At 56.4% G+C, this 25,709-nt stretch overlaps 2 protein-coding genes and 2 long non-coding RNA genes across 5 annotated transcripts; 2 read left to right on the forward strand and 2 right to left on the reverse strand.

Moving 5' to 3' along the window:
• The first annotated feature begins 1,350 nt into the window (after positions 1-1,350).
• Positions 1,351-7,979, forward strand: KCNK16 (potassium two pore domain channel subfamily K member 16). The gene is made up of 5 exons (XM_020881814.2): positions 1,351-1,629; positions 4,769-4,883; positions 6,013-6,179; positions 6,974-7,139; positions 7,463-7,979. The coding sequence occupies exons 1-5, from the start codon at positions 1,417-1,419 to the stop codon at positions 7,684-7,686; spliced, it is 885 nt and encodes a 294-aa protein (XP_020737473.2). The 5' UTR covers positions 1,351-1,416; the 3' UTR covers positions 7,687-7,979.
• LOC110130069 (uncharacterized) lies at positions 3,081-5,855 on the reverse strand. The gene is made up of 3 exons (XR_011483932.1): positions 5,727-5,855; positions 3,486-3,694; positions 3,081-3,382 (listed from the first exon to the last, which is right to left on the reverse strand). It is a non-coding gene; the product is annotated as an uncharacterized lncRNA (long non-coding RNA).
• A 1,777-nt stretch (positions 7,980-9,756) lies between the features above and the next one.
• KCNK17 (potassium two pore domain channel subfamily K member 17) lies at positions 9,757-23,617 on the forward strand. The gene is made up of 5 exons (XM_020881834.2): positions 9,757-10,166; positions 13,705-13,819; positions 16,706-16,866; positions 17,376-17,550; positions 22,892-23,617. The coding sequence occupies exons 1-5, from the start codon at positions 9,888-9,890 to the stop codon at positions 23,185-23,187; spliced, it is 1,026 nt and encodes a 341-aa protein (XP_020737493.2). The 5' UTR covers positions 9,757-9,887; the 3' UTR covers positions 23,188-23,617.
• Positions 21,482-25,409, reverse strand: LOC139031443 (uncharacterized). Of its 2 annotated transcripts, none has more exons than XR_011483930.1 (3): positions 25,217-25,409; positions 22,064-22,319; positions 21,482-21,892 (listed from the first exon to the last, which is right to left on the reverse strand). It is a non-coding gene; the product is annotated as an uncharacterized lncRNA (long non-coding RNA). The 2 variants fall into 2 exon arrangements; XR_011483931.1 differs by having other exon boundaries at positions 22,064-22,672.
• Positions 25,410-25,709: the final 300 nt, after the last annotated feature.

The following is a 25,709-nucleotide window of genomic DNA, read 5'->3' on the forward strand; positions in this document are numbered from 1 at the left end:
AATGTTGGTACATATCCATGGAATGAAATACTATTCAGCCATAAAGAATGGACTGCTGACACTTGATAAATTTTGGATAAACCTTAAAAACATAATGCTAATTGAAGAAGCCAGACACAAAAGTCTAACATTTAAAAAGTCTAGCATTAAAAAGTCTAGCATTTAAATGAAATGCTGTCTAACAAGGTCCTATTGTATAGCACAGTGAACTACTGATATATTCAAAGGAAAAGAATTTGTTTTAATGTATATATGTGTGTAACTGAGTCACTTTGCTCTACAACAGACATTGGTACAACGGTGTTAATCAACTATACTTCATTTTAAAAAAATTTTTAAACATGTCCAGATTAGGGAAATCCTGAGACAGCAAGTTAAAGGTTGCCAGAGGCTAAGGTGGCAGACTGGATGGATGGGGGTGACAGCTAAAAGGTACAAGGTTCTGCTCTGAGGTTTTAAAAATATTCTAAAATTGATCTTGGGATAGTTGCAGGCCTCTGAATATACTTGAACAGAGAAACCATTCAATCATATACTTAAAGTGTGTGAATGGTAGCATGTGAGTTATTTAAAAAAAAAAGCTGCTATAAATACACACACACATGCAGACAGAGAGGAAAACACCCTCGATTCCACCCACCCAGAGTGAACCACTGCTAATGCTTCCGGGCCAGGAGGTACTTTTTTTAGTTTCTTTTTACTCACACATACATCTCACCGACATGGCCTCCCAAGGGAACCTGCTAAGGGTTTCAAGTGAGGAGGGTTTTCAGCAAAAACTCTAAAGCAAATGCTTCCAGTTTATTAAGAACATCAACCCTCACACTTTTCCTGAGCCAGACTGTCATTTGTCTGTTTGCTTTCTCCTGATTTGTCACCCAGGTCCCTCATCCTCGGGTTCCCCCAAGAGGCGGGTCCACCCTTCCAGCCCCACTTCGTAGCCAAGGCAACTGATTGCAAGTTCTACGCACACCTGTTCTGATTTCTTCCCCGCTCCTAAGCCTGGGGCTCGGAAGACGTCATGGGTGAGAAGCTGGGAGCTGCCAAGGGGGCCGGGGCAGAGTGAAGGGGAGCATCCAATTTGGTCCCCAAACACCCATCCAACTTGGAGGCAGAAAGTAAGACATGAAGGCCTCGGGAGGACCGCTAGGGCTCTTTGAGGGGTCCCTGCCGCTGACCTGCTGCTCTCCATGGGGAAAAAGAAAAGCCCAGGCGGGGGGTGACAGGCCTGTTTGCACTCAGGGCACTTAGTGCAGCCAAGCTGAGCTGCACTGTTCAAACAGACTCCCCAGCCTCCCAACACCTGTGCCGCCAGGGAGGGTGAGGCAGGCAGGAGGCTGGACGCAGGTCCCCGGGCGCTTCCCGCCTCTGTTTCCACCGCCAGCCCCACGGCCCTGGCACAGTCCTGGGCCCACCATGCCCCGCGCCAGGCTCTGCAGCCGCTGGGGCGGCCGGGTGCTGCCCCTGCTCCTGGCCTACATCTGCTACCTGCTGCTCGGCGCCACCATCTTCCAGCTGCTGGAGAAGCAGGCAGAGTCTCAGTCCAGGGACCGGTTTCAGTTTGAGAAGCTGCGCTTCCTGGAGAACTACACCTGCCTGGACCAGCAGGCTGTGGAGCAGTTTGTGCAGGTGAAGGGGAGAGGCTGATGTGGGACAGGGGTGGGGGCGGGGGAGGGATGCAGAATGCAGGTCTCACCACAGGTCATCACTGATGGCTGAGGCCCCATTTGAAAGCCGAGCGTGATGGGAACAGAGGGCCAGGGGAGACCTAGGTTCAGATTCTGGCCTCTGGGGCCTATAACTGGATTGCTGTGAGACACTGGGCAAGTCACTTAACCTCTCTGGCCCCCTTCTAGGTGAGGAGATGTTTGAGAGCTGATTAAAAGCTCTTTCTAGGCGGCCACTTGCTGCATAAACGTGAACCGTGTGTCAGGGCTATCAGCACTGTACACACTTCTGCCCCCACACTCCGGAGCTTCCCCTTCCCCAGCTCTGGGCAGCTTCTTCCTCTGCTCTCCCGCTAGCTCACCTCCCCCCTCCCCGGGGTGCTGACCACACTGCAGGTGGGAGACGCAGATAAAGGTCAGGAGCAGCCACCACGCCGGCGGCCGTGGACCTGGCCTTGATGAGCACCCACCAGGGTGACTGAGCCCCACCCCTCTGGGGCCCACGGGGCGTCTCTGGTGACAGAGTGGGTCAGACCTGCTTGGGTCCCTTCTGTAGAAACTCTGGGGCCCCAGTCCCCTCTCCCCCAGAAACCAGCCAAAACCAGGGTGTTGTGGGAGAGGGTGAGACCAGAGGTCCAGTGGGGCACAATACCCACTGCAAAGGAGCAAGCCGAGTGCAGATTCATCACAGTGACCGGTCTGTACCATTTATGATGTGCCCCAAATAGCAGGGAGCAGCGCCATCACCATGGGGTCCGACCAGTCCTGGTCCATCCCCCCAGGCCCAGTGCTTTCTATGTGTTTCCTCATAATTACATATTGCCACCACTCTCTCAGATTTGCAGGTAGGGACTGGGCAACAGAGAGGAGAAGTATGTTGCCCAGAGTTGCGTAGTTAATGGAAGAGGCAGAACTCGAACCCAAGCCAGCTGCTGCTCGCCACACAGGTTAACCTAAGTGCAGAGGGCAGCTCATCAAGTCTGGGCCCTGGCCTAACAGCATCAGCTCCACGTGGGCGCTCCTTACAAAGGCCATCCCTCAGGTTCCACCCCAGACCTCCTGAGTCAGGAACTCCAGGGGGCAACTGGGTCAACAGGCTGTGTGTTAACAAGTCCTCAGGCCACACTGATGGACCCCCAAGATTGGGGGATAGCAGGCCTAGGAGATGGAAGGTGGTCTGGCTGGTCAGAGAACTTTCCAGAGCCGTGAGAGGCCCTTTCTCCCAGGAAATGGGGCCTCCGGCCTCAGGTTTCACTTCCTTGCTCTCCAGCAGCACAGGGCTGGGACCACAGCACCCCAATCAGGGCTGAGAAGGGCTCAGGATGGGGAGTAAGCCAGAGGCCCTGGAACCCCCCACCCTCAGCTCCTGGTTGGGAACAATTCCCGGAGCTGCGGAGGGAACAGGCAAAGGACTGGTAGCTGGTATGTAATTAAAGGCACAGGCTTGACTGCAATCCTGAGGAGGGTGCCACTGATGAAAGGCCCCCAGACCTCCCCGGGGATCCTCAGCATCCTTGGGAGGGACCCTCACTTGCCAGGGGATGTCCAACTGAGAGGCAGAAGAATGCCAGGGTAAGACTCCCAAAGAACACACATGATGGTCATCTCTCGGTGTCAGCGCGGGATTGCTTCCAGGAACCCCAGCGGATATTCTCCGTGACCGCGAATGAGAACCTAGCTGGTGGGAATCTCCTGGATACCGAGGGCCTGCTCTACTGTTAAGATGACAATGGGGGCAGAGTTAAACAGTAATAAAAACAGTATTGAAGACCGACACCATCAGGAAACTTGCCCAGGGTGCAAGTCTGCCTTTCTCACCTGGGCGCCAGGATTCTTGGAGAAGAATGGACAGTCCGTCCGCACTGGAAGCCCCGCCCCCAGCACCCTCCGCATTGCGGCCCCGCCTCCGCAGGATGGAGACCCCCAGGCTGGCGGCGGGGACAGCCGGGTCTTAGAACCAGTGCTGCTCCCATGGGCGAGGGTCTCTGGGGAGCGGGAGTGTTCTGGAATGTTCGGTTCTGGCCTCTCTGGGTGTGTGGGAAAGAGAAAGAGGCCAAGATTCACATGAGACGAGGCCAATTCTGCCAAAGTGAGGGGAAGCAGACAGCCCCGGTCACGACATCCAGACTGGCCTGGCCCTCAGAGGGGTCACCCCCAGCCCCGGCAGAGCTTGCTCACCCGGCCAGCGGGGAAACGGTTCCCACAGGCGCTGGAGGCTGGAGCTTCCCTCCCGCCCCGCTCCCCCTGCCTCCCTCCGGCCTTTGGGTCTCTACCAGGTGGCCAGGCTGCACAGCTGTCCTGGGGCAATTCACGGCTACAGGGGAGGGGTTTGGGAGCAGATGGGGACGGGTGTCCTGCCCACCTCCTAGACGGCTTGGCGGGGGACAGAGGGGCTTAGGCTTGAGTCTGCAGGGTTCAGGTTCTATAAAAAACAGCATGCACACATGTGCCATATACGGCACCCATGCACACACCACATGTATACAACACACCACACATATACACCACCAACACACACACACATAGGAGACCTTTGCCCTGGCCTCTGATGGAATTTCTCCTATAGACCTGGGACTCACCAGGGGGCAGCAGAGAGCAAGCCTGCCAGCTCACCTGGAAGCTCAGAGAACTCGAGGTCCTCTGTCCACCATCAGCCCCAAGAGAGGGCAGCCCTATGGCCTTCCTGCGGTCCCAAACCTCATGTTCGCGAGTACACCCTTCCAGGAACATCCAACCTGAAGTCTTCTCGTTGTCCTGGCAACCCCTGGGGTCTCACCCTCTTGGCTCTAGGCAACATCTCCCACCTGGACCACTCCATAAGCACCGTCTGCCCCCTTGGGGCCATCTCCCCTCCACTAGCCACATTTAAAGCCTCACATCACACTCAGCCTTTGGCCAGGGAAGCAGGAAGTGAGCTTGGAATTCAGCGACCTTGGGCAAGTCAGCCACTTTGAGCCTTAGTTTCCTCTTCCATGAAATGGGAATGTAACTAAGAACTTCCCCTGAGACAACAGGGGAGTACTCAGCGGGGAGGCTGGCCACCAGCCGGTGCTGTCAGCAGCCTCTTCCTCCCACCCCCTGCTGCTCCCCCAACCCAACAGGTCATCATGGAAGCCTGGGTGAAGGGCGTGAACCCCAAAGGCAACTCCACCAACCCCAGCAACTGGGACTTCGGCAGCAGTTTCTTCTTTGCAGGCACGGTCGTCACCACCATAGGTAAAGCGCTGGGGTGGAGAAGGCCACCCCCAGTACCCCCGCTGAAGTTTGAGTTCCCCAAAAGCAAAGGCCAAGACAAGGATGTGGTTTATCTCAGAGACGATTCTGGGAAGCAGGAGAAGTGGGAGAGTGAAACAGGAAGAGGAGATAGGGCAACAGAGTTTGCAGTGATGAGCAGGGGACTGGTTAGGGCCACTGGGTCCAGCAGTGCTGGGGACCCTCTGAGACCAAGGAGAGCCCAGCCAACCGGGGAGGAAGCAGGCGTATTTATCTACCGACTCCTGCCCTGGCTGGTTGAGGACTGAGTCCAGATGTATGAATCCTCCAGCATTTTGGACCTGCCCCCAGACCAAACATGCTCCTGTGGCCGGAAGAACCCCTCCGGTGGAGAAAGAGGCAGGGACTTGGGGTGGGGAGTCCCCTGTGTGCCCAAGAGCTGTCCACTCAGCTGCAGCTGCCGTCCCGGTGTTCCCAGGGGACAGAGCACCAACAGCATCTGTTCTACTCCCTCGGCCAGAAAACCCACTCCCCCTCCCACAAGGAACCCCTCCATCCCGCACAGCCCGGTCTCCCCATTCATTCAGTTAAGTTCGGTTCCACACACCGTCCTTGAATTCAGGTGACATTAAAGCAGATAGAGTGGAGGTGGCAGAGTATGACCTTGGATCAGACCCAAGGATAGAGTGTAGATAGCAGAGTATGACCTTGGATCAGACCCAAGCTTGGCTCTCAAGGAGCTTCTGATCCAATAATGAAGGATAAGATAAGCACACTAAAAATAGGAGCACAGGGCAAACTAGATAGCTAGATAGGAATAACACAAAGCACTGTGGGGAATCACACCTGGTAAAGAGGAAGAGGCTGGCAATCAGGAGGGCTTCCTAGAGGTGGTGTTTTTGGAGATGAGCCTTCGAAGGATACTTACGATTGAGATCATTCTAGAAGAGGTTGAGAAGAGTGTTCATGGGAACAGAGGAGCTTTCCCTCTACCCCCCCACCCCCCCACCCCCACTCCCTGCCTTGCACCTCTCCTCCCTCTGGTGGTGGAAAACCAGCCTCTGCTAGAGCGTCAGGGGGGCCGTTCCGAACTCTCCCTTCCTCATATTTGCACCCTCTCCCCTGCCTGCAGGATATGGGAACCTGGCGCCCAGCACAGAGGCAGGCCAGGTCTTCTGTGTCTTCTATGCTCTGGTGGGCATCCCTCTCAACGTGGTCTTCCTCAACCACCTGGGTACAGGGCTGCGTGCCCACCTGACCATGCTGGAGAGGTGGGAGGACCAGCCCAGACGCTCCCAGGTAAGGTCCTCCCTCCCCACAGCCCCACTGGGACAGAGTCTGTTGCAGGTCAAGTCCCCCAGAAGCTGACACGGAGACAGAGTTTGGCTAGCAGGGTGTTAGGGGTCGACACCCATGGAAGAAAAGGACCAGGTGAAGGGAGGAGCGAAATTATGATGCAGGCTGGACAAAGCCTCGGCCCACCCCTCAAGGAGCTGGGCAGGTTCCGGTGGCACAAGCTGTCCCACAGTGGGCGCTGACGTGGCCAGGACTCTGCCCCGGCCTCAATCGGGCATGGCAAGGTGTGCCCTTGGCCCAGGCTGAAATACACCCTGAGTAAGAGAGATGGCTGGAGGCTACCTGCTGGCGGCTTGGCTAGGCCTTCTTCGAAGGGGCATCTGTCTGGGCACACACCTCCATGGTCATCAGAGAACTCCAATAGCCATCTCCACACCACCCTGAGCATGCCCAGGGCCCACCCTGTCCTCTGGTCCCTTGCAAAACTATGCAAAGAGGCAGAGGTGTAGAAGGATTGGGGACAGCTCAGTGACCATCATCCATCCCAGATCTGAGTCCTCGGGGTCCTGCACGCGTGGACACCAAGTCGAAAGGCATCTCCTACTTGACCCACAGACACAATCCTGCTGACCAGCTCTTTCCCTGGCCCGGATAAGATCTCACACACACAGAGACACAACCCCCGCGCCACAGGGACCTGACTATGGCCCAGCCCGCTTCCTAGCTCACCCCAGAACCCCTCCCCTGCTTATAACCATGGGCCTTCCGAGTGGACTCAGAGGCTCCCCCGCTTCCAGCTGCTGCAGACCCTGGGCCTGGCCCTCTTCTTGGCACTGGGGACGCTGCTCATTCTCATCTTGCCGCCCATGATCTTCAGCCACGTGGAGGGCTGGAGCTTCAGCGAGGGCTTCTACTTTGCCTTCATCACCCTCAGCACCATCGGCTTCGGGGACTATGTCGTCGGTGAGAAAGGGGCAGACACAGATCACAGGGTTGGGGGCCACCGGGATTCGGGGGAGGGGGAGATGTCAGCGGGAGGAGGGAGGTAATTCTTGAGGACCAGAGAGCCCCTGGTTATTCAAGGAAGCAAACACTTCGTGACGCTGCTGCGAATTCTCACAGCAGCCTCAGAAGTCGCTGGTCTGGGAACCCATCACCCTACCCCCGCCCCAGGGGTCTCGCCTGCTGATCCTTATTAGGGGAAGGCTGGTGGGAACCCTTTTGGAACCTGGAGGGTGGCTGTCCCTCAGAACCCTGGCACCGATTGTGTCCCCCTTCCCTGCCAGGCACGGATCCCAGCAAGCATTACCTCTCGGTGTACCGGAGCCTGGCGGCCATCTGGATCCTCCTGGGCCTGGCATGGCTGGCACTGGTCCTCCCCCTGGGCCCCCTGCTTCTGCACCGGCGCTCCCAGCTCTGGCTGCTCGGCAGAGGCCTCGGTCTCAAGGAAGGGGGAGCCCCCGAGACCGATGGGCTCCCTAGACCTCAGAAGACTCCCATCTCTGCATGAGCCCCCCCCCAAAACCGTGGCCAGAGAAGCCCCTCCCAGCATCCTTTGTCCACCCCATAGGCCCCCTGGATTTCCTGCCACACCTCCTCCTCGGCCAACTCACTTACTTCCCAGCCAGAGCCGGTTTCAGGAGCTCTCCAGAGAGAGAAAGGAGACAGGAGGGCCCAAGAAAGTGACAGAAAGGAGACAGAACGGGAGACGGATGTGTGCTGTGATCCCTGAGCCCCTCCCTCAAAAGTGACCTGAGGGGACATCCCTGGTGGTCCAGCGATTAAGGGTCCACTCTTCCAATGCACGGGGCGTGGGTTCAATCCCTGGTCGGGGAACTAAGATCCCACATGCCGTGCAGCATAGCCAAAAAATTAAAAAGAAAAAAAAGACCCAAAAAAGTTGAATCCAGACCTGGATCATTATGACCAAATCTCCATCAAGCTTCCTGAATTGCACCCCACGCCCCACCCCAGAAGATCTCATACAGGAGGGCACAGAAAGGACCTCTGAATCTGCCGCATCTGACATGTGTAGGGGGCGTCATCAGGCCCCCAGTGTGTGTCAGGCACTGGGCCAGTCTCCAGGGCAGCAACGGTGACGCTCCTGCCCACCAAGTGGAAGGACTAGACAAGCAGAGAGGCAACTCTGACCCAGTGGCCAAAACCTCACGGCAGGGGCAGACCAGGGTATGATGCGAACCCATGGGACCCGCTGGCGCAGGCAGGGACTCTGGAGTCATCATCATGCAAAGAGGATGCCCGCCCTCAGGAAGCTCCTAGCTGGAGGGATGGGCAGGCTGCCTCTAAGTCTGCCAGTTCCCCTTGCCTAGAGGTCTAGAGCTGTCCGTGAACAAGGCTTCAACACTCCTGGGCGTCCCACCCACTTTCCCAGAGAATGGCCTCCCTTGACTGCCTCAGGGCACCCTTTGATCTCATTACCCCTTCTGGGCTCTTACCAGCCCTTCCAAACCCTCCCTGGGAAAACACCAGCTAGCTGATCTCAGGAGATTTCCAGGAAATGAGCTGTGAGGAAGCCCAGCCTCCACTGGGAATACTTCATGCAGCCTGGCCTCTCCCCTGCCAGACTGTGACACCTCTGGCCAGAAGGAAAAGACAGATTTATACCAGTCCATCCCAAGGCCGGGGCTTCCCAGGTGAGGGCACTAGTGGTGAAGAACCCACCTGCCAATGCAGGTAGATGTTAAGAGACATGGGTTCAGTCCCTGGATCAGGAAGATCCCCTGGAGGACGGCATGGCAACCCACTCTAGTATTCTTGCCTGGAGAATTCCAGGGACAGCGGAGCCTGGCGGGCTACATACAGTCCATAGTGTTGCAAAGATTTGGCCACGACTGAAGTGACTTAGCACACACACACATATCAAAAGGCCCGAGCTCACCAAGGACTGCAAACCTCTCTCAGCAAGACAGACCAGGGACCTCTGGACAGGACTGAGGTCAGACCATGAAGCTGAGAAGGCTCTGGGTGGGACACCCAGGGAAGGATCTACAGCAGCAAGACACCCGGGTTACACCCAGGACTTCCTGGCATGGAGAAGAAGCCTGAGAAAAGGGGAACCCCCAGGACTCTTTATATTGAATCCTTCCTCCATCCTGGGTGGAGGAGGGAATGAGGTGGGGGTGGGGGGCATCTTCAGAAGCAGGGAATGGACAAGCCCACAGGCCAAGACTCCTCTTGCTTCCCAAGTTCACTGGGCAAGTGGCGATAGATTGCTGGGATCTCTCATCCTTGGGTATATAAGGCAAGGATGGTGATGGGAGAGATCCAGAGAGGACTTGACGGGCAGCGAGTCCTTGGTGATAATCCCAGGGCCCCAGGAAAATAAACTTGCCTGCCACTTTCTCTTCCCCCTGAGTGCGGTCTGCAGTAGTTCCTCCCACTGTTTGCTACATACAGGACACGGGGAGGCCCTGGGCCTGTCTCTTCCAGCGCCTGCGGTCACCAACAGTCCTCCCCTTCTCTCTGAGCTAGGCGTGCCTGGGGGTGGGCACTCCACACGCGTTCGAGGCGGGGCCAGATGCCCACAGCTTGGCCTCTTTTTGTCCCGGGGATTGGATCCCAGTTCGGGGTGGGGCAGGGCTGTCCCATTCCCCAGCACACACCTCCTCTGCTGAGAAAACGGGGGCAGAGGCGCGCGTTGGCCAGAGAAGGGACCAGCCGAGCCCTGCCTTTGCGCCTCGGTCCGGGTCCATGGCTCCCGACTCGGGCCTCTCCGCCTCTCCGGCTAAGTGCAGACGGAGAGCCTGGGATGCGAGCGAGCGCGGGGTCCGGGGCTGCGCGGGGCGGGTGCCGAGCACATTGCTCCTGCTGCTCACCTACCTGACTTACCTGGTCCTGGGCACCTGCGTATTCTGGGTGCTGGAGAGCCCCGCGGCTCACGATTCCAGCAAGAAATTCCAGCACGAGAAGTGGGCGCTGCTGCGGAACTTCACGTGTCTGGATGGCCCGGCGCTGGACTCGCTGATCCGGGTGAGGGGCGAGTCTGGGCGGCCCGAGCGCGGGGGCGCTGGCGCAGCGGAGCGCACGGGCAGGGAGAGAAAGGGCACGGCCCGGCTCCGGTCCGGGCACCGCCGGGAGCACTTCTCCGAAATAAAGTGGAAGGCACGGACTCGCGGACGACTGGGGGCGCGCCTTGCAGGGTGGAGACCAGAGTCCTGGGCTGGATGGACCCGATGCAAAGAGCCCGTCTTGGGCAAGAGAAATGCGCAGCGCGGCGCCCTGAGCCCAAGGTTCGGGGCAAGAGGGGACCCTCCCCTCCCTGTGTGGAGAGCTGCGTGGCGCAAGCATCCAAATCTCAGGGTGACGGCGATAGGGGGCGCGCTGACGGGATCCAGGGCTGTGGGGCCCGACCGGGTCCGGGCAGCGTTAGGACAGAGCGCGCTGCTCCGCTTGGGAGAAGGCGGGAGGGGTCCACCTGGGAACTCAGGGCGCTGTGTCGCGTCGGACAGCGGGCGAAGGGCGAAGGGGCACCCATGGCCCCTTCCACAGGAGACCTGGGGGCGAATTTGAGACCTGGGGGCGGGGACAGCAGAGGGCGCTGGTCTGGTCTGATGAGGAGCGAGACCGGCAGCAAGATGGTTGGAGGCTGAGAGGAAAGGGGGTGCAGAGCGCTCTTGTCCCCGCTGCCACACACACACACACACACACACACACACACACACACACACACCCCGCCCCGTTAAGTGAAATGGGGCCGAGGTGCAGGAGCCAGGAGCCCGGGGATTCGCAAAAAGAAAGCAGCAGGTACTGGGACGTTTGGTGGCTGAACCCGGGTTTCTCCGAGTCTGAGGGCACTCGGAGAGGGCCCAGAGGGTCTTCAGGGGTCGGCGGGTGGGAGGATGCAGAGGTCGTGGAGGGCAGAGAGTGCTGAGTGGGTGGGGGAAGACCCAGCGGGGCGAGGGGAGGCGGGCGGGCAGGGCAGGGTTCTTCCAGGCCTCACGATGGATGAAGGTCTCCTTCGACCCTGGGCTGGGCGGAGAGCTGCTCCCATCCGCCGCAAGCTCCCATCTCCAGGTCCCCGGCTTGGTCCGCGGGCGCAGACAGCTGCACCCTTAGCCAGACGTCCCCGCCCTGCAGTTCCCGTGCCTCCTCTAGCGAGGAAAGCAGGGTCTGTGTCCCAGAGTAGGCAGCCCAAAGCTGGTCCCCAGAAGGTAGCAGGGAGGTGTGTCTGGTGGCAGGGGACAAGGGCGTTGGAGCGGAGGTGATGTCCTGAGCCCTGGGACTGGGCGGATGTGTCAGGCCTGGAGCCGGGCAAAGGAAGGACTATCTCTGCTAAGAATCTCAGGTGACACCTCCACCCACTTTCTCTAAACTTCTACGAATACAGACCGCCTAGTCCCGGAGGCTGTGTGGCACTCCCCTTGGAAAGGTGGTGAACTTCAATTACGAGCAGCCCGGCCCCCAAAAAGTGACAGTGACCACAATGGGAACGATAGGAAATACTGTGTGTCAGGCACTGTTCCTAGTGTGTGAATTTGCTCCAGCCCCACCTGCCTCACAGGTAGACGCCATTATTGTCATCCCCATTGTAGAGATGGAGAAACTGAGGCTCAGAGATATTACATACAAAGGCACAGCTTCATAGTCAGTGCGCTGGGGCTCTCAACCGCCATGAGGACTGCCTCAGTGCAGATCTGCGTATGGGGGTGCTTCCCAAGTTTCCTGGCGGAGCTCTCATCTCTTCCCCTCCACCCACCTCCTGCTCATCTCCACTTCACCTCCTTCCACAGCCCCCCGTGGCTTCAGCCATCCCCAGGAATACAGATGTGGGGTCTCCAACCCAGACATCCCCAGTGAGGGCAGACATGCTCACGTAACTTCCTATTGTTGTCCTTCACTTGCTAAGCCGTGTCTGACTCTTTGTGAGCCTGTGGACTGGAGCATGCCAGGCCTCCCTGTCCCTCACCATCTCCCAGAGTTTACCCAAGTTCATGTCCGTGGAGTTGGTGATGCTATTCAACCATCTCATCCTCTACCATCCCCTTCTTCTGCACCTTCCTAGCAGCCCTCAAATTCGCCGGGGTCAAGAGTAAGCAGCTCTGCTCTTCCCCGCATCCACACACCTTCACAGTGCTCTTAGATGCATCCCTCACTACCCACACCAAATAAGGCCAGAGCCCCAGGCTTCTGAGTGCCTCCTCTCTGTGCCCACTGGACCACTCCGTGCCGGGATGCAGGCCAGGCCCTCTCCATCACTCACCCCTGCAGGACTCTCTCCTCTCCGGATCTGCCAGCATCTTCTGTGCTGCCAGCTGCCACGGAGCATACATACCTGAGCTTGCTTCCGCTTTAGTCAGTGACCTTGGCAGAGGCCTGCCACCCCATCCCCGGCCTGGCAGAGCCAAGCACAGCCTGGCTGCCAGCTACCTTTCAGCCTCCCTAGTCTGTATCCCAGACACAGTCCTCCCTTCCAGTGTTTGCACCTGTGGTCCTATTGACCTAAATGTTCTTCTACCAGGAACAATCCTAGCTAAACCTCGAGGAAGGCCCAACTAAAACATCACCCTCAGCTGCCTTCTCACATCTGTACAGAGTGCTAGAGTTGATGATACACCTTTTTATAAAGTATATATGAAGGCAAAATAAGCACATTTCAGAAAATAGAGAATTATGGGGGGAAACACACATAATAAAACTGTATTTTGTACTTTGGTATGTTAAGAAAAAACCAATCACCCTCTCTGTGAAGCCTTCTGCCCCCACCCCCATCAGAATGCACACCCTTCCTATCCTGTATTTCTATAGCATTATGTTCCTAATAATGATAATGATAGCAGTTGCTAACCTTAACTGTGTTTCAGGTACTCTTCTAAGCCATTACACCTAATAACTCATTAAACCTCAACAACTCTATGAAGTGGGTGCTATTAGTATTCCCATTTTACAGAGAAAGAGACTGAGGCACAGAGAAGTTGGCTATCTTGCCCAGAATCATGTAGCTGCACTGTTTGCGTGCCTAAAGCTTCATGGATGACACTGTATCAAAGTTGAGTTTGGGGACTTCCCTGGCAATCCATTGCTTAAGACTGCACTTCCAATTCAGGGGGATGATTCCTTATCAAGGAACAAAGATCCCACATGCCGATAGGCATAGTCAAAAATAAATAGATAGACAGTTTAAAAATTAAAGAAACAGAGTTAGGTTTGGCTTTGTCCCACTGAAAACTGAAGTCATGTCTCTTTCATCTTCAGCTCCCCTGATGCCTCACATGCTGGCCCTGACCAGGGCTTGTTGCAAGAATGAGAGTGAACGGGAGAGAGAACAAATGGAGTTCTCCCAGCCAGTGAGATACCCTGGGCTGATCTGGGCTCCAGGGTAGAGAGGGGAAGGAGCTGCCCCCAGGCTCCCTGCCCTGGGGGAAGCCCTGGTTGGACAGAAAGAGCTGAGATCAGAGTGGTTACAAGGTCGGTCGTGTGTTTGTGTGTGTGTGTGCGCGTGTGTGTGTGTTTGGGTGCAGGGGCCCCATTGCCCCAGAGAGCCTGGTGGTCACTACAGCCTCTTCCCCAGGGCATCATCGAGGCATACAGAAATGGGGACATCGTCCTCGGCAACACGACCAGCATGGGACGCTGGCAGTTCGTGGGTTCCTTCTTCTTCTCCGTGTCCACCATCACCACCATCGGTAAGAGAAGGATGGGGCCAAGGAGGGGTGCTGGGGAGGGTGGCCTTGCCTGAGAGACCAGGGGCCAGCTACTTTCGGAGGCATTACTAGGACCTCAAGCACACTCAGGCCGAGCAGCCTGGACACAGCCTGGGAGCGGGACCTTGGTCTTACGGAAGATGTGCTGAATGGGCTCCTGCCCTCCTCCCGGGTTCCTGGGAGGTTTCTGAAGTGCTGCTCTGGGGATTTCAGCCACACAAGCTTTCAGGAGGCAGAGGGTCCCCTGTATAGCGGCAAAGACCCCTCTGGGCACTGTAAGGGTCCTGGTCTGCTCAAGCCCACCTAACACTGAGCCTGGAAGGGCGGCGGAGGGGGTGCGGGAGAATAAGGGGAACTTGGGAAGGAAGGAGGGACAGAATCCCCTGTTCTCAGCCTTGGGAGATGTGGCCACTCTCAGAGGCCTCCCCCCAGCTCACTGAGGCATCTCCTCACCCCCATCACCATCCTCCCCAAGCCCCTCTCCTCCCCCACACACAGGGACACCAGGACTAGTTCTCACTCCCGTTCCCCAGGCCCTGTCCTCAGGAGAGCAGAGGCGAAACTTATCCTGGGAGGGTGTCTGGGTGCTGTTGTTCGGAGAAGAAGAGTGGCCTAGATCCCTCCAACTCCACACCCAGGAAATAACTCGGTGGGGCTGCCCCATCAACCAGCCCGGCCGCCCCTCCCCGGCGCCTGCATGACACCATACTCACCACCAGGTGGCAGGCTGACCCCACTGGTGGGGGTGCTACTTCCTCCAGGCGGGACGCCGGCGGCAGGAAACCAGGATCTCAGCCACCCCACCCCACCCTCTGCCGCCCCTTCCTCCCCAGAGTGGAGCTAAGCAGATGCACCCAGAGCACTCTCTATCTGGCTTTAAATTAGACAATACTTCTTTGAAGCAGATCTCAGGCTACCCGGGGGCTTGGGTAGTCCTCCACCTTGAAGCAACCATGCTTGGGAGGCCCCTTGACTCCATGGGCCCGGAAGGACAAGTCAGGATGATGTTCATTCATTCTTACACCCCAGGGGTCTAGCATAAGCCTGGCATACCGTGGGCACTCAACAAATGCTGACACGTTAATAAATTCCAAAATACCCATTCTACCAGCATTCCCTGAGCTCCAGAGCAGGAGGGGGTGCTGATGCAACCACTGTGGTCCAGGCCTCCCAGTAAACAGGGCGCCCTCATCTCTGAACCCCACTCCCGCTACACCCCCTGCCCCAGGCCCACCTGATTCAGAGGTTCACAGCCTCTCCGCCCAGCTCTACCATCCCCAACGCGGACTCTGTCCCTCTCCCTTCTCTCTGCTTGGTGTAGCCCTAAAACTGTCTGGGCCAGCTCTGAGGGTGAGGAGGGCCGAGGAACGGGTCCCCACCTACCCCTCCATGCCTGATCTACCTACCAGGCGCTGTAAGGAGCCCTTTCACACTTGAGATCTCATTTTGTCCACATGGTCTGACCTCTAAGAATAAGGCTGCTGCTTCTTATGTCAAAGATGAGGAAGCTGAGGCAGAGAGGTTGCACAACTTCCTCAAAGTCATGTAGCTAGTAAACACCAGAGTGGGAATTCAAAACCCATCTAGGAGCCAGCTTTGCTCCTTCCAATAGTGCCTGCCTTTAGGGTAGAAATTCTAAATAGTAGGGAAAAAGAGAGCCCTTCTAGAGTGGACAACAGGGAAGCTTCTGATTCTGATTGACCACACACACATGCATACACACACATTGACACACACACACACACACTTACACATACAAACACAGGTGGAGGAAATGCAGAGCAAGGAGGAAAAGGGTCTGACCAGTCCATCCTAAAGGAGATCAGTCCTGAATATTCATTGGAAGGACTGATGCTGAAGCTGAAACTCCAATACTTTGGCCACCTGATACAAAGAGCTGATTCATTTGAAAAGACCCTGATGCTGGGAAAGATTGAAGGCAGGAGGAGAAGGGGTCGACAGAGGATGAGATGGTTGGATGGCATCACTGACTCAATAGACATGAGTTTGAGTAAACTCCAGGAGTTGGTGATAGACAGGGAGGCCTGGCGTGCTGCAGTCCATGGGGTCACAAAGAGTCGGACACAACTGAGCGACTGAACTGAACTGAACTGAACTGGAATACACGTGAACGCACCATGAGGAAGTAAAGGGATTCTAAGAGGCACAGCTCCCTCCCTGGCACCCTGAGACCCTGGGACCAGCACCCCAGGAGGGCTGTGATTTCTAAGACCTAGAATGAAACAGGGTCTGACAGGCCCACGAACACTTCTGGGCCAGAAGGACGGGCCTGAGTCCCCAAAGTATTCATCATCTGTAAAACCCATGACCAGCTTGCTCACTTATTCAGCCAGCTACCCATCCATTCATTCAGCAACAAGACTGAGGACCTAGTATGGTCCAGATAGTTAGAGGTGCTGGAGATACAGAGGCGAGCGAAGCTGGCGGGTCCCTGCTGCCCGGGGTGGGGGATGTCCCGCTGTAAGGGGATGCCAGAGGGGCTAACAGATCTGTCTTGAAGGAAGCGGCTAGGGGCTCTGCATCCTTCCGTCCCCCTCCCGCATCCCTCTGCCCGCCCAGGGAGGGAGGAAGGGAAGCTAGGACAAACGGGATGCTCACGTTTTTGGTCTTCCAGTCTGCAGGCCTGCAGACTGTCCCTCCTGGAGCTTTGGTCTTCCAGTCTGCAGGTCTGGGGCATGACCTCCATGGGAAGGGAGGCTGAGGCTGGACTGAGGGAGGGAGTATGTCAGGCCCTGCACGGTGCCCGGGAAGGGCACACTGGCTGCCACGTCCCATCCATAGCAATGGTAGAACCGGGGCCCCTGAGGATGGAAAGGCTCCCTGACGTGTCCGCCTTTCTGGCCTCAGGCTACGGCAACCTGAGCCCCCGCACGATGGCCGCGCGGCTCTTCTGCATCTTCTTTGCCCTCGTGGGGATCCCCCTCAACCTCGTGGTGCTCAACCGCCTGGGGCACTGCATGCTGCAGGGCGTGCACCGCTGCGCCCGCAGGCTGGGGGGCTCCTGGAAGGTGAGCAGTCCGCGGGGGCAGGGTGGAGGACGGGTCACCAGGATGGGGAGGATGTGGTGGGGATCAGGGCCTCTGATGGACAGGCCGTCACTGCCTGGAGGGAGAGTCTTTGGGAGAAAAGGATGGATGCTGGCAGTCAAGGGGTGGTCCAGGGGGTGGGTTACTGGTGGAAGCAGAGGGTCTTTTGGAAATCAGGGTTCCTGGTGGGAGTGTAGTGGGATTGGGGGGGTCACTGCCCAGAATGGGGGTGTCTTCAGTAACATAGGGGCATCAGTGGGGAGACATGGGAAAGGCACAAGGCTGCCAAGGCCTTTTTAGGAGCCTGGAGAACATGCACTGGTAGAGAAGCCCCAAGGGCAGCTCCCGGGGGAGTGCCAGCCCCGTCTGCAGCTCAGCACCGCCCAGGCTGTCTGCCCGCCACCCCCCACGACCGCCCCACTGCCGCCCCACGGCCGCACACACCAGGCAGAACTAGCCTCATGGGGGCTGGACGCCGTGTGCACCCACAGGACCCGGCCAAGGCCCGGTGGCTGGCGGGCTCCAGCGCCCTCCTGTCGGGCCTCCTGCTTTTCCTGCTGTTGCCCCCGCTGCTCTTCAACCGCATGGAAGGCTGGACCTACGTGGAGGGCTTCTACTTCTCCTTCGTCACCCTCAGCACCGTGGGCTTCGGCGACTACGTGATTGGTGAGACGTGAGGGGCACCTTGCACGCCTCTGCTCGTAGCCCGCGTCCCTGGGCACCTGCTGCGTGCCCAGCCCCGTGGGGGTTTGGGGACCCAAAGTCCAGGGCACACAGGCTTAGTTTGGCTGGTTCGACCTGCCTTTGTGGTCTGATGGGGTTAAGGCCGCCCAGCTAAAAGTGACAACTGGAGTTTGAACCCAGCGCCTCGGGCAGTAAGCCACATTTCTAGTCGTTTAGACTTACCTGAGAATCCCACAGGTTCCTCTGTTCTTTTTAAAGCTTATCAGATAAAGGGGGCCTCTGAGTTCCCTCCCCCATCCAGGGCCCCTGGCCAGGGCCCCTCTCACTTCAGCTCTCCCCCACTTTACCGTGCCCCACAGAATGCCAACTTCTTTCTGTCCCTGGGTTGAAGGCCACGTTGCCCCCATCACAGTCCAGGGGTATCTGGCAGGAGAGCCTGGGAGAATCAGAAAACCCCAACCTCTCCCAGCCCCCAGTCAGCCTCCAAATTCTTGAGTGTTAGCAAGAAAGGGCTGTGTGGTCCAGAGTGTCCAGAGTGGGGTTTATTCGATGGTCATCACCCATCGTGGGCAAGGTAAGGGCCCGGGAGCAACTGTCCTTGCAGCTGGGCAAATGCCCAGCAGGGGGCAGCAGAGGGGCGTTCTGTGGGCGCAGAGGCAGCCTCATTCTCCATCACTCCCTGCCACTAAAGGGTCACCAAGCGAGCAGTGGCCCCCGGCACCACCGCACGCAGGCCTCAGGGGGGCGCTGTGCCCCCTCCCATCGCTGATCCTAAACCGGGGAGGAGACCCTTCTCTCCTTCCGAGACCGCAGAACCCAGCCTGGAATACGGAAATGAGGTCCCTGGTGGCCCAGCGGCTAAGACTCCATGCTCTCAATGCCAGGGGCCCGGGTTTCATCTAGTTCTGGTCAGGGAACTAGATCCTGCGTGCCAGAACGAAGACTCGGTGCAGCCAAATAAGTAAATAAATTAATAAAAAAAAGAAATGAGGTCCTACCACAGTAACAAACAACTAGCCGATTAAGAGTAATGATTGTCACTGCATTTTACTGAGGAGGAAGATGACGCTCAGAGAGCGCCATTTGCCTGAGATCACACAGCTAGTAGCACATGAATTCTGATCGGTTTTGCCTCCAAAAACTCTTACCCTTTCCAGAGGGCCCCCCATAACCCACGTCTGGGCCACAGTGTTTCTGTCTGTAAAATGAGGGGCTGGGCTAAGTGATGGCTCAGTGCCTTCTGGCCTGTGGGCCGAGCCCACTTCCCTGAACCTCTCCATCCCCAGGGTCCGGTGTCAGGGCCTCATGCTGCCCCTTCCTGATGTCCCCCATCCCGGAAGGGACACTGTTGCTCTGGAAGGAAGTCTTTGAGATGGTTTCCTCCAAGTGAGTCATGCTTCCACTTCTGGCCTCAGAGGAGAAATGTGTCTGAGGAGATGTGACACCAATGTCCCCAAGGCCTCATCTGCCCCCTCCAACACATACACACACACACATGCAGCTCAGAGAATGAGTTTTGGATCTGTTCTCTCCTCTCTGTTCCCCCTGCTGTTTCCCTAGTCTAGGCAGGGCCGTTGCATATGGCTGGTTGCATAGGTTGGGCACTGCACAACCCTAAGTGGTTGCCATTCACACAGAACACAATGAGAAGGGCACCCGTGGACTGGTACAACCTCTATCCTTGTGCCCCTTTGGCTCTTATGACCTTTAAAAATTACAAGTTCTGGAACTTCCCTGACTGTCCAGTGGTTAAGACTCTGTGCTTCCAGCGCGGAGGCTTTAGTTCCATCCCCGGTTGGGTAACTAAGATCCCACATGCCATGGGGGGCAGCCAAAACAAAAATTCATGTCACCTGCCCAGCTCCTCTGAAAATCTCAGGGCTTTTCTGTAGTAGTTCTGGCCTCCTCCCACCAATGCTTCCCCCTACCCCAGGGCTCAAAGGATGAAACTCAGGATTTGCCCCAGTTTTAAACCCACGAGTCCTTGTTCTCTGAGGGTACACAGTGCAAGAGGCGAGGAAGAGGAATGGGAATGGGACCCCTAACTACAGTCTCTTGGTGCCCACTGATCACTCGGGCTCCAGAGTTCAGTCCCAGGTGGGAAGAGCTGACAATAGGCTCCTTAGAAGCATGTCTGGATGAACCTCTGTGGGTTGCTAAGGATGCTCTGTGAGGATATCCTGAGGCCCCATGGTCCCCTGAGGGAAGGCAGGGCTGGGGGAGGGGGCAGGCCTCTCTAGACATGGCACCCTGGAAATAGGAGACAAGGCCTCTGCCATGGGGGAAGCAGGGCCTTGGGAGGTGGGCAGCGACCTCCACACAGCCATCTCTGCAGGAGCCAGGAGGGCTTATCAGAGGGTCCCTGCTACCCCGCGAGCCACCCCGTGGGGCCTGACACGGCAGGGAGGCTGGTGTGTGGGGTGCAGACCCCCCAGAGCCCCCTCCCACCACATGCTCTGACTGAGGAGGCCTGGTATGAACCCATGAGGGCCCTTTAAGTCCACAGGGGTGCCGGGCAGGCCATGCCCTTGGAGTGGCAGTGGGCAGCTCTGTCCCCTGCACCACACGCTTTTCCTTCTGCAGCCTTCTCAGGGCCTCATGACAAGTGACCACACGTGCCCTCACTTACCCTTTCCGTGAGATAACAGCTCTGGCTTGGGGCTGCTGCAGCTGGACTGGTCAGAAGAGTATTTCCTGAGTACCCACATCCACTGGGGAAGCGGGGAGCTCCGAGTGGAGAGGGAGGCAGGGCCTGGTCACATAGAGGGCCCTCTCAGGCTGAGTCATGAATTTTGGACTCTGTCCTAAGACTACAGGAAAGTTCTGAAGGTTTTCAGAGGAGCTGGATAGGTGACATGATAGTACTTGTAATTCTTAAAGGTCATAGAGCCTAGCGGGGACAAGGACAGAGGCCACACCAGGTCCACGAGCACATCTTCCCTGTGCTCGGTGTGAATGGCAGCCCTTTAGGGTTGTGCAGTGCCCAGCCTGCACACCCAGCCCCCAGCTGCCTCATCTACAGCCCCAGAGATGAGAAAAAGTTAATGAAAGTCAAGTGCAAGCAAGCCAAGGACAGGTCTAGGATAGACTCCCAAGACAGGGACCCTCATATGCATATGGTCTGGAATCTTCCATAGCTGAGAGGGGACAATCCACCTTCACCTCTTCTCCATGTCTCTCAGCCCTCCTTGTCCTCTCGGGACAGGGTCAAACCCCTTCTCGGATGGGAATGCTGAGGCCCACCACCTGGACTCTGGGCCTCCATGTCCCACGTCAGCAGCCATAGGGCATGTTGTCTTCACAGCCATCCCTCTTGTCCAAACGCTGTGGTCAGAGCAGTCCCCAGGTCCCAGCCGCTGGCTCCGCTTTGGCCCTGCAGCCAGCCCCCGCTTCCCACAATTGCATTTGCAACTCAGTTAAGCGCCTTGCCAGCTGCCAGGTCTCCTGCCGCTTATGATTTCAGCTTAAAAAAAAAAATGAAATAAGAAGGGAGAAGAACACCTCCTCCCCTCCATCAACAGGAGCACGCCACGCCGACGGTCGCCAGGGGCAGAGAGCTGACTCACAGCTGCTCTCACTTGGGACCGCCAGCGGAATCGTGGCCTCCTAACCCAATCAGCGTAATCCAATCCGGCCCCTGCCAGGTGGTGATGTCAGGTCCAGGGCTGTGCACTCATCCCCGAGCTGGGACCCAGGAGATCAGTCCAGGCTGAGGAAGACAGCGAGGAGAGGTTGTGTTGGGACCAGCAGGACAGAATGGAAAGTGGACAGAGAGGTGGGTAGTATAGAGACCGGAGACAGAAGATGTCAAGGAAATAAAAGGCCAGATCTCTGCCCTTTGAACAATCTTGATCTGATAAGGGAGATAAGATAGACCCCCAGGACAGAGGGAAGAACTAAGTTATGAGCAGTCTCTTATATACATAATTTTATGTATTTGCAAATTTATTTTTGGCTGTGCTGGGTCTTCGTTGCTGTGAGGCTGCTCTCTAGTGGCGGTGTGCGGGCTTCTCATTTTGGTGATTTCTCTTGTTGCTGAGCACGGGCCCCGGGGCACTTGGGCTTCAGTAGTTGCAGCTCCCAGACTCTAGAGCATAGGCTCAGTAACTGGCATGCGGGCTTAGTGCTCTGCAGCATGTGGTCTGGCTCATCTTCCCAGACCCGGGAGCGAACCCTCGTCTCCTGCTTTGGCAGGCGGATTCTTGACCACTGAGCCAACAGGGAACCCCTGGAGCAGGCTCTGGGCGTGACCCACCTAAGCCTCATGGGGAGCCCCATCTGGTTCCTCCTTCAGTTGCTCCTTATCCAGTCCCGACCCGTGGGGCTGCAAAGGGGAGAAAAACAGTCACCTGGCTACAGATCTTACATGCCAGGCGCCATCCTGAGCACGTTACGATGTGAACCATATAATAATCACAACAGTCCTAGAAGGTGGAGCCTCTTGTTGTCTCCGTTTCATAGATGAGGAAGCTGAGGCCCAGAGAGAGTAACTTACCTGGCCAAAGCACAAGGGCTGTGGGAGAGGGTAACAGAGGGGCTCAGTCGAGACTCTGAGCTGAGATCTGAAGGGTGAGGAAATGAACAGCATTCTGAACTGCGAGGCCAGCGAGGGCAAAAGCCCTGGGGCAGGAAGCTTGATAGATGGAGAAATAGGGGAAGAACCAGTGGCCAGAGCCCAGCGCTCAAGGGCAGAGACGTGCAAATCCAGTCTGGAGAAGTAGATGGTGGGCACTGGGATGAGAATGTAGGACCTAAAAGCCAAGGAGGAGAAATTATTGTCCCCATTTCACAGGTGAAGGACATTCAGGTAGATGACGGTCACACAGCTAGTGAGAACTGAGTCAGGACACAAACCCCAGCCATTCCATTTCTTCCTAAAGCTCCTGGCAAGCTGCCTTTCCTTTGAGAAAACCAAACATAGAAACAGGCAAACCGCAGAGCAGGTATTATACACTCTTGGAGGATTTCCTATGACAGTTTCTATTTAGTGATCTGGAATGGAATCCAGACCATGTGCACTTCTAACAAACTCTCAGGCGATGCTGATGGTGCTGGTCCACAGACCCCACTTTGAGAACCACTGGGATAGAGCATATGCAGAGTCCTTCAGAAAGACAAAGAGGAATTTTAGGGTCAAAACTCTAGGAGTTAATCCAGGGAGGCTTCCTAGAATCCTAGGGAGGTGATCCCAACTATCTCAGACCAGTTTGGACCTCCCACGTTCTGCTTATACACACAAAGCCATGTGGGTCTGTTTCTGTTTGGGGAACTTTTGGCCCTGACTTCCCCAGGTCTGCGTCCTCTGACCTTGCTTCTCCCTCAGGAATGAACCCCTCCCGGAATTACCCACTGTGGTACCAGAACACAGTGTCACTGTGGATCCTCTTCGGGATGGCGTGGCTGGCCTTGATCATCAAACTGATCCTCTCCTTACTGGAGGCTCCACGAGAATCGTACTCCTGCTACCCGCAGAGTTTCAAGGGGAACTTCAAGCGCCAAAGCTGGAGGCAGGGCCTGGATGAGGAGGCAGGACCCCACTCCCCACAGCCAAACTGCTCTCCAGAGGGGCAGCACCCAGAACCTTCTACTCAAGTCTCATGCTGTGAAAAGGACAGCTAGCTGTATTCCAGCATTTGTTCCACTTTCTCCTTCAGCAACAAGATTATTGATTTTAAGCTCAGCATAAGACCACCCAGACTAAAGTTTACAGTTTTTGGTCTTCCCTTGAAGCTAGGTGCAGCTATATGATTAAATTTCATCTAGTGGGATATACAGAGAAGTAATCTGTGTGACTTATGGATGTGACTTACAGTGTGTGGAGGGTACTCCTCTTTACCACTCCCTTCTAGCTGGCTGCAATGATGGCTGGAGCTCTGGCAGCCATGTTGCACCATGAGTTGGAGGCCACATTTGAGATTGGTGACACAATGAAATAGAAGGAGCCTGGATTCTTGACATTTGCTGAGCCACCATAACAAACCTGGACTGGATTCCACCAGACTTCATTTGTATAAGAGATAAATAAAAATTGAGCTTATTTAAAACACTATGAATTGAGTTTTTCGGTCACTCATAACCAAATCTAATTCTAACTCCAGGTGACACATGCACCCAGAGGCAAAGGCAGCTTCTGAGACTGGAGCAGATTAGAGAAATCACTCCCTCCCCAGGTGGATTTGCCCCAGACAGGAGGAGGAAATGGATTGAGGTCTGCAGTGCAGGCTCCCCACAGCTCCAGAGACCTTCCAGGTAAATTCATTACAGATTTGCTGATAACTCTCAGGGCTCAGGTAGCCAGCAGGCAGCTGGTCCCCGTTTGGCTGCTAAATTCTTACTCAATCACTCACTACACCACAGAAAAGCCCAGAACAGGCCAGTGGGCTCCTCCTGCCTCAACCTGCCCCCCTGCATTTGAAGGCTCCAACCACAGTTTGTAAAGCCAGGTAGAGTTTGCAGAGGTCATCTCTGTTTGCAAAGCACATCACCCTAAGCATTTCTATCTCTCACTCAGGGTTGCTATTCAGGCAGCACAGAGCTGTGTGGTCCCCACTACACCCAGGAACCCAAGCCCAGCCAGGAGCCCCTGGCAGTACCAACCAGCACCTGCAGGTCACCTGGGGCAGCCGGCTCCTTGGTCTTAGTGGGCACCTGCAAGTCTGCTTCCCTCCACCATCCTACAGATAGCATCACAAGGACCTGGGGGTGCTCCATGTAGCTCCTCCCTGTGGACAAACCCCTCAGCCTCAGAGCCCTAGCGGAACTGGGTCAGGGGCAGCCTCTTGGCCGAGGAAGAAGGAAGGGTTGTTACACCATCCAGCTTGCGCCATCTGGCCTGGGCCAAAGTAGACCAAGGCCAGACTCAGGAGCAAACACCAGCGAGTAAACATCAGGGTCCATGCCCACTTCTTAAGGCCCACGGGCTGGGCAGAGGAAAGTCGAAGTGCAAAAAGAATGTGCTGAAGTTCTGGAAGTAGCCTTCCTTGTACTTAACACACCCAGAAGGAGGGCCTAGCAATTCAGAACTAGGAGAGAGGAACCTGGAGAAATAGGTTGGCCTCTGTGGTTCCAACTCGGTCTTGCCTTGAACGTCTCTCTTCGCATGCCTCTCTAGACAGTCCTTCTCTTTCCACCCAGCCCATCACCGCGTGCGTATCCCTGCTAAGAATGTCTGCCGCACAGGGAACTGACATCCTGAGATGCTGGGGGCGGGGCCGAAGAAAGCTTCTGATTGGCCAGTTCCTTACAGACGTCTGCCCCACAGCCAATAAGCAGAGACACTGGGACTCTCAGTACAATCGGGAAGTGGGGAAGGGTAGAGACAGGTTACAGGTGAACAGCGAGGGGTTGTTGAGTGGCGAGACAAATAATAAGAAATAGAAAGAGGTCGGGATCTGGGAAAGAGACGAGAACAGAAAAGCCGACCTCAGGACAAATCATAGCGCAAAACGGGCAGTGAGGCCTTTCCCACATGGTCAAAAGGGAGATGAAGTGGAACCTTGAAACTGATAGTCGCAGCCAGACAGCGGTCCACGGTGTGCAGGCAAGGCACCAAGCCCTTCATTCACTCAACAACCTCAGCCACCAAATCCTGGAGGAGGAAGGGGAAGGGGTCCCTCAGAACTGTATACTGTAGTGGTGCATGGCTCACCCTGGACCAGCTCCGTGATCCCCGACAAATCACTTGAAGTTTCTTTGCAGCAGTTTTCTCCTCCGCGAGACGGAGATAAGAGCAGAGCTGATCTCCCGGGATTAAATGAGTGACTGTGCAAAGTACCAGAAGAGTGTGCGTCAGCCCAGAGGAAGCGTGATGTGGAAGTCAGCTGCTGGCGGTCCACAGCAGGCCCGGGGGCTGAGGCAGGAGGCGGCGGCTGTCCGGCAGCCACGTGGCAGGCAGCGGCCTCTGCTGAACTCTCTGGGGCTGGGGCGGGGTTGAGGGTTGGGGGTGGGGGGGAGTGGGTGGCTGGCCCACTGTGCTGGGCTGAGCAAGTGGTGATGCAGGACTAAGCCCTGCCCTTGGGGGCTCCCAGGCTGATGCCGTGGTGCTGCTGGCCAGGAGGGGTCTGGCCTCTCATGAGTCACAGGGGAACCTCCTAGCAGAGACCAGGAAGGGCAGACCGAATAGGCAAATGCAAGGCTGGGGA

Source organism: Odocoileus virginianus, chromosome 27 (genome assembly GCF_023699985.2).
Source record: "Odocoileus virginianus isolate 20LAN1187 ecotype Illinois chromosome 27, Ovbor_1.2, whole genome shotgun sequence".
Classification (NCBI taxonomy): Eukaryota; Metazoa; Chordata; class Mammalia; order Artiodactyla; family Cervidae; genus Odocoileus; species Odocoileus virginianus.

What these genes read in the sequence shown, in the direction of transcription:
- KCNK16 (XM_020881814.2), top strand. Translation starts at nt 1,417, where the DNA reads ATGCCCCGCGCCAGGCTCTGCAGCCGCTGGGGCGGCCGGGTGCTGCCC. An exon ending in CACGGTCGTCACCACCATAG is followed by an intron (nt 4,884 to 6,012) that starts GTAAAGCGCTGG and finishes CCCTGCCTGCAG; the next exon opens with GATATGGGAACCTGGCGCCC. An exon ending in CTTCGGGGACTATGTCGTCG is followed by an intron (nt 7,140 to 7,462) that starts GTGAGAAAGGGG and finishes CTTCCCTGCCAG; the next exon opens with GCACGGATCCCAGCAAGCAT.
- KCNK17 (XM_020881834.2), top strand. Translation starts at nt 9,888, where the DNA reads ATGGCTCCCGACTCGGGCCTCTCCGCCTCTCCGGCTAAGTGCAGACGG. An exon ending in GTCCACCATCACCACCATCG is followed by an intron (nt 13,820 to 16,705) that starts GTAAGAGAAGGA and finishes TTCTGGCCTCAG; the next exon opens with GCTACGGCAACCTGAGCCCC. An exon ending in CTTCGGCGACTACGTGATTG is followed by an intron (nt 17,551 to 22,891) that starts GTGAGACGTGAG and finishes CTTCTCCCTCAG; the next exon opens with GAATGAACCCCTCCCGGAAT.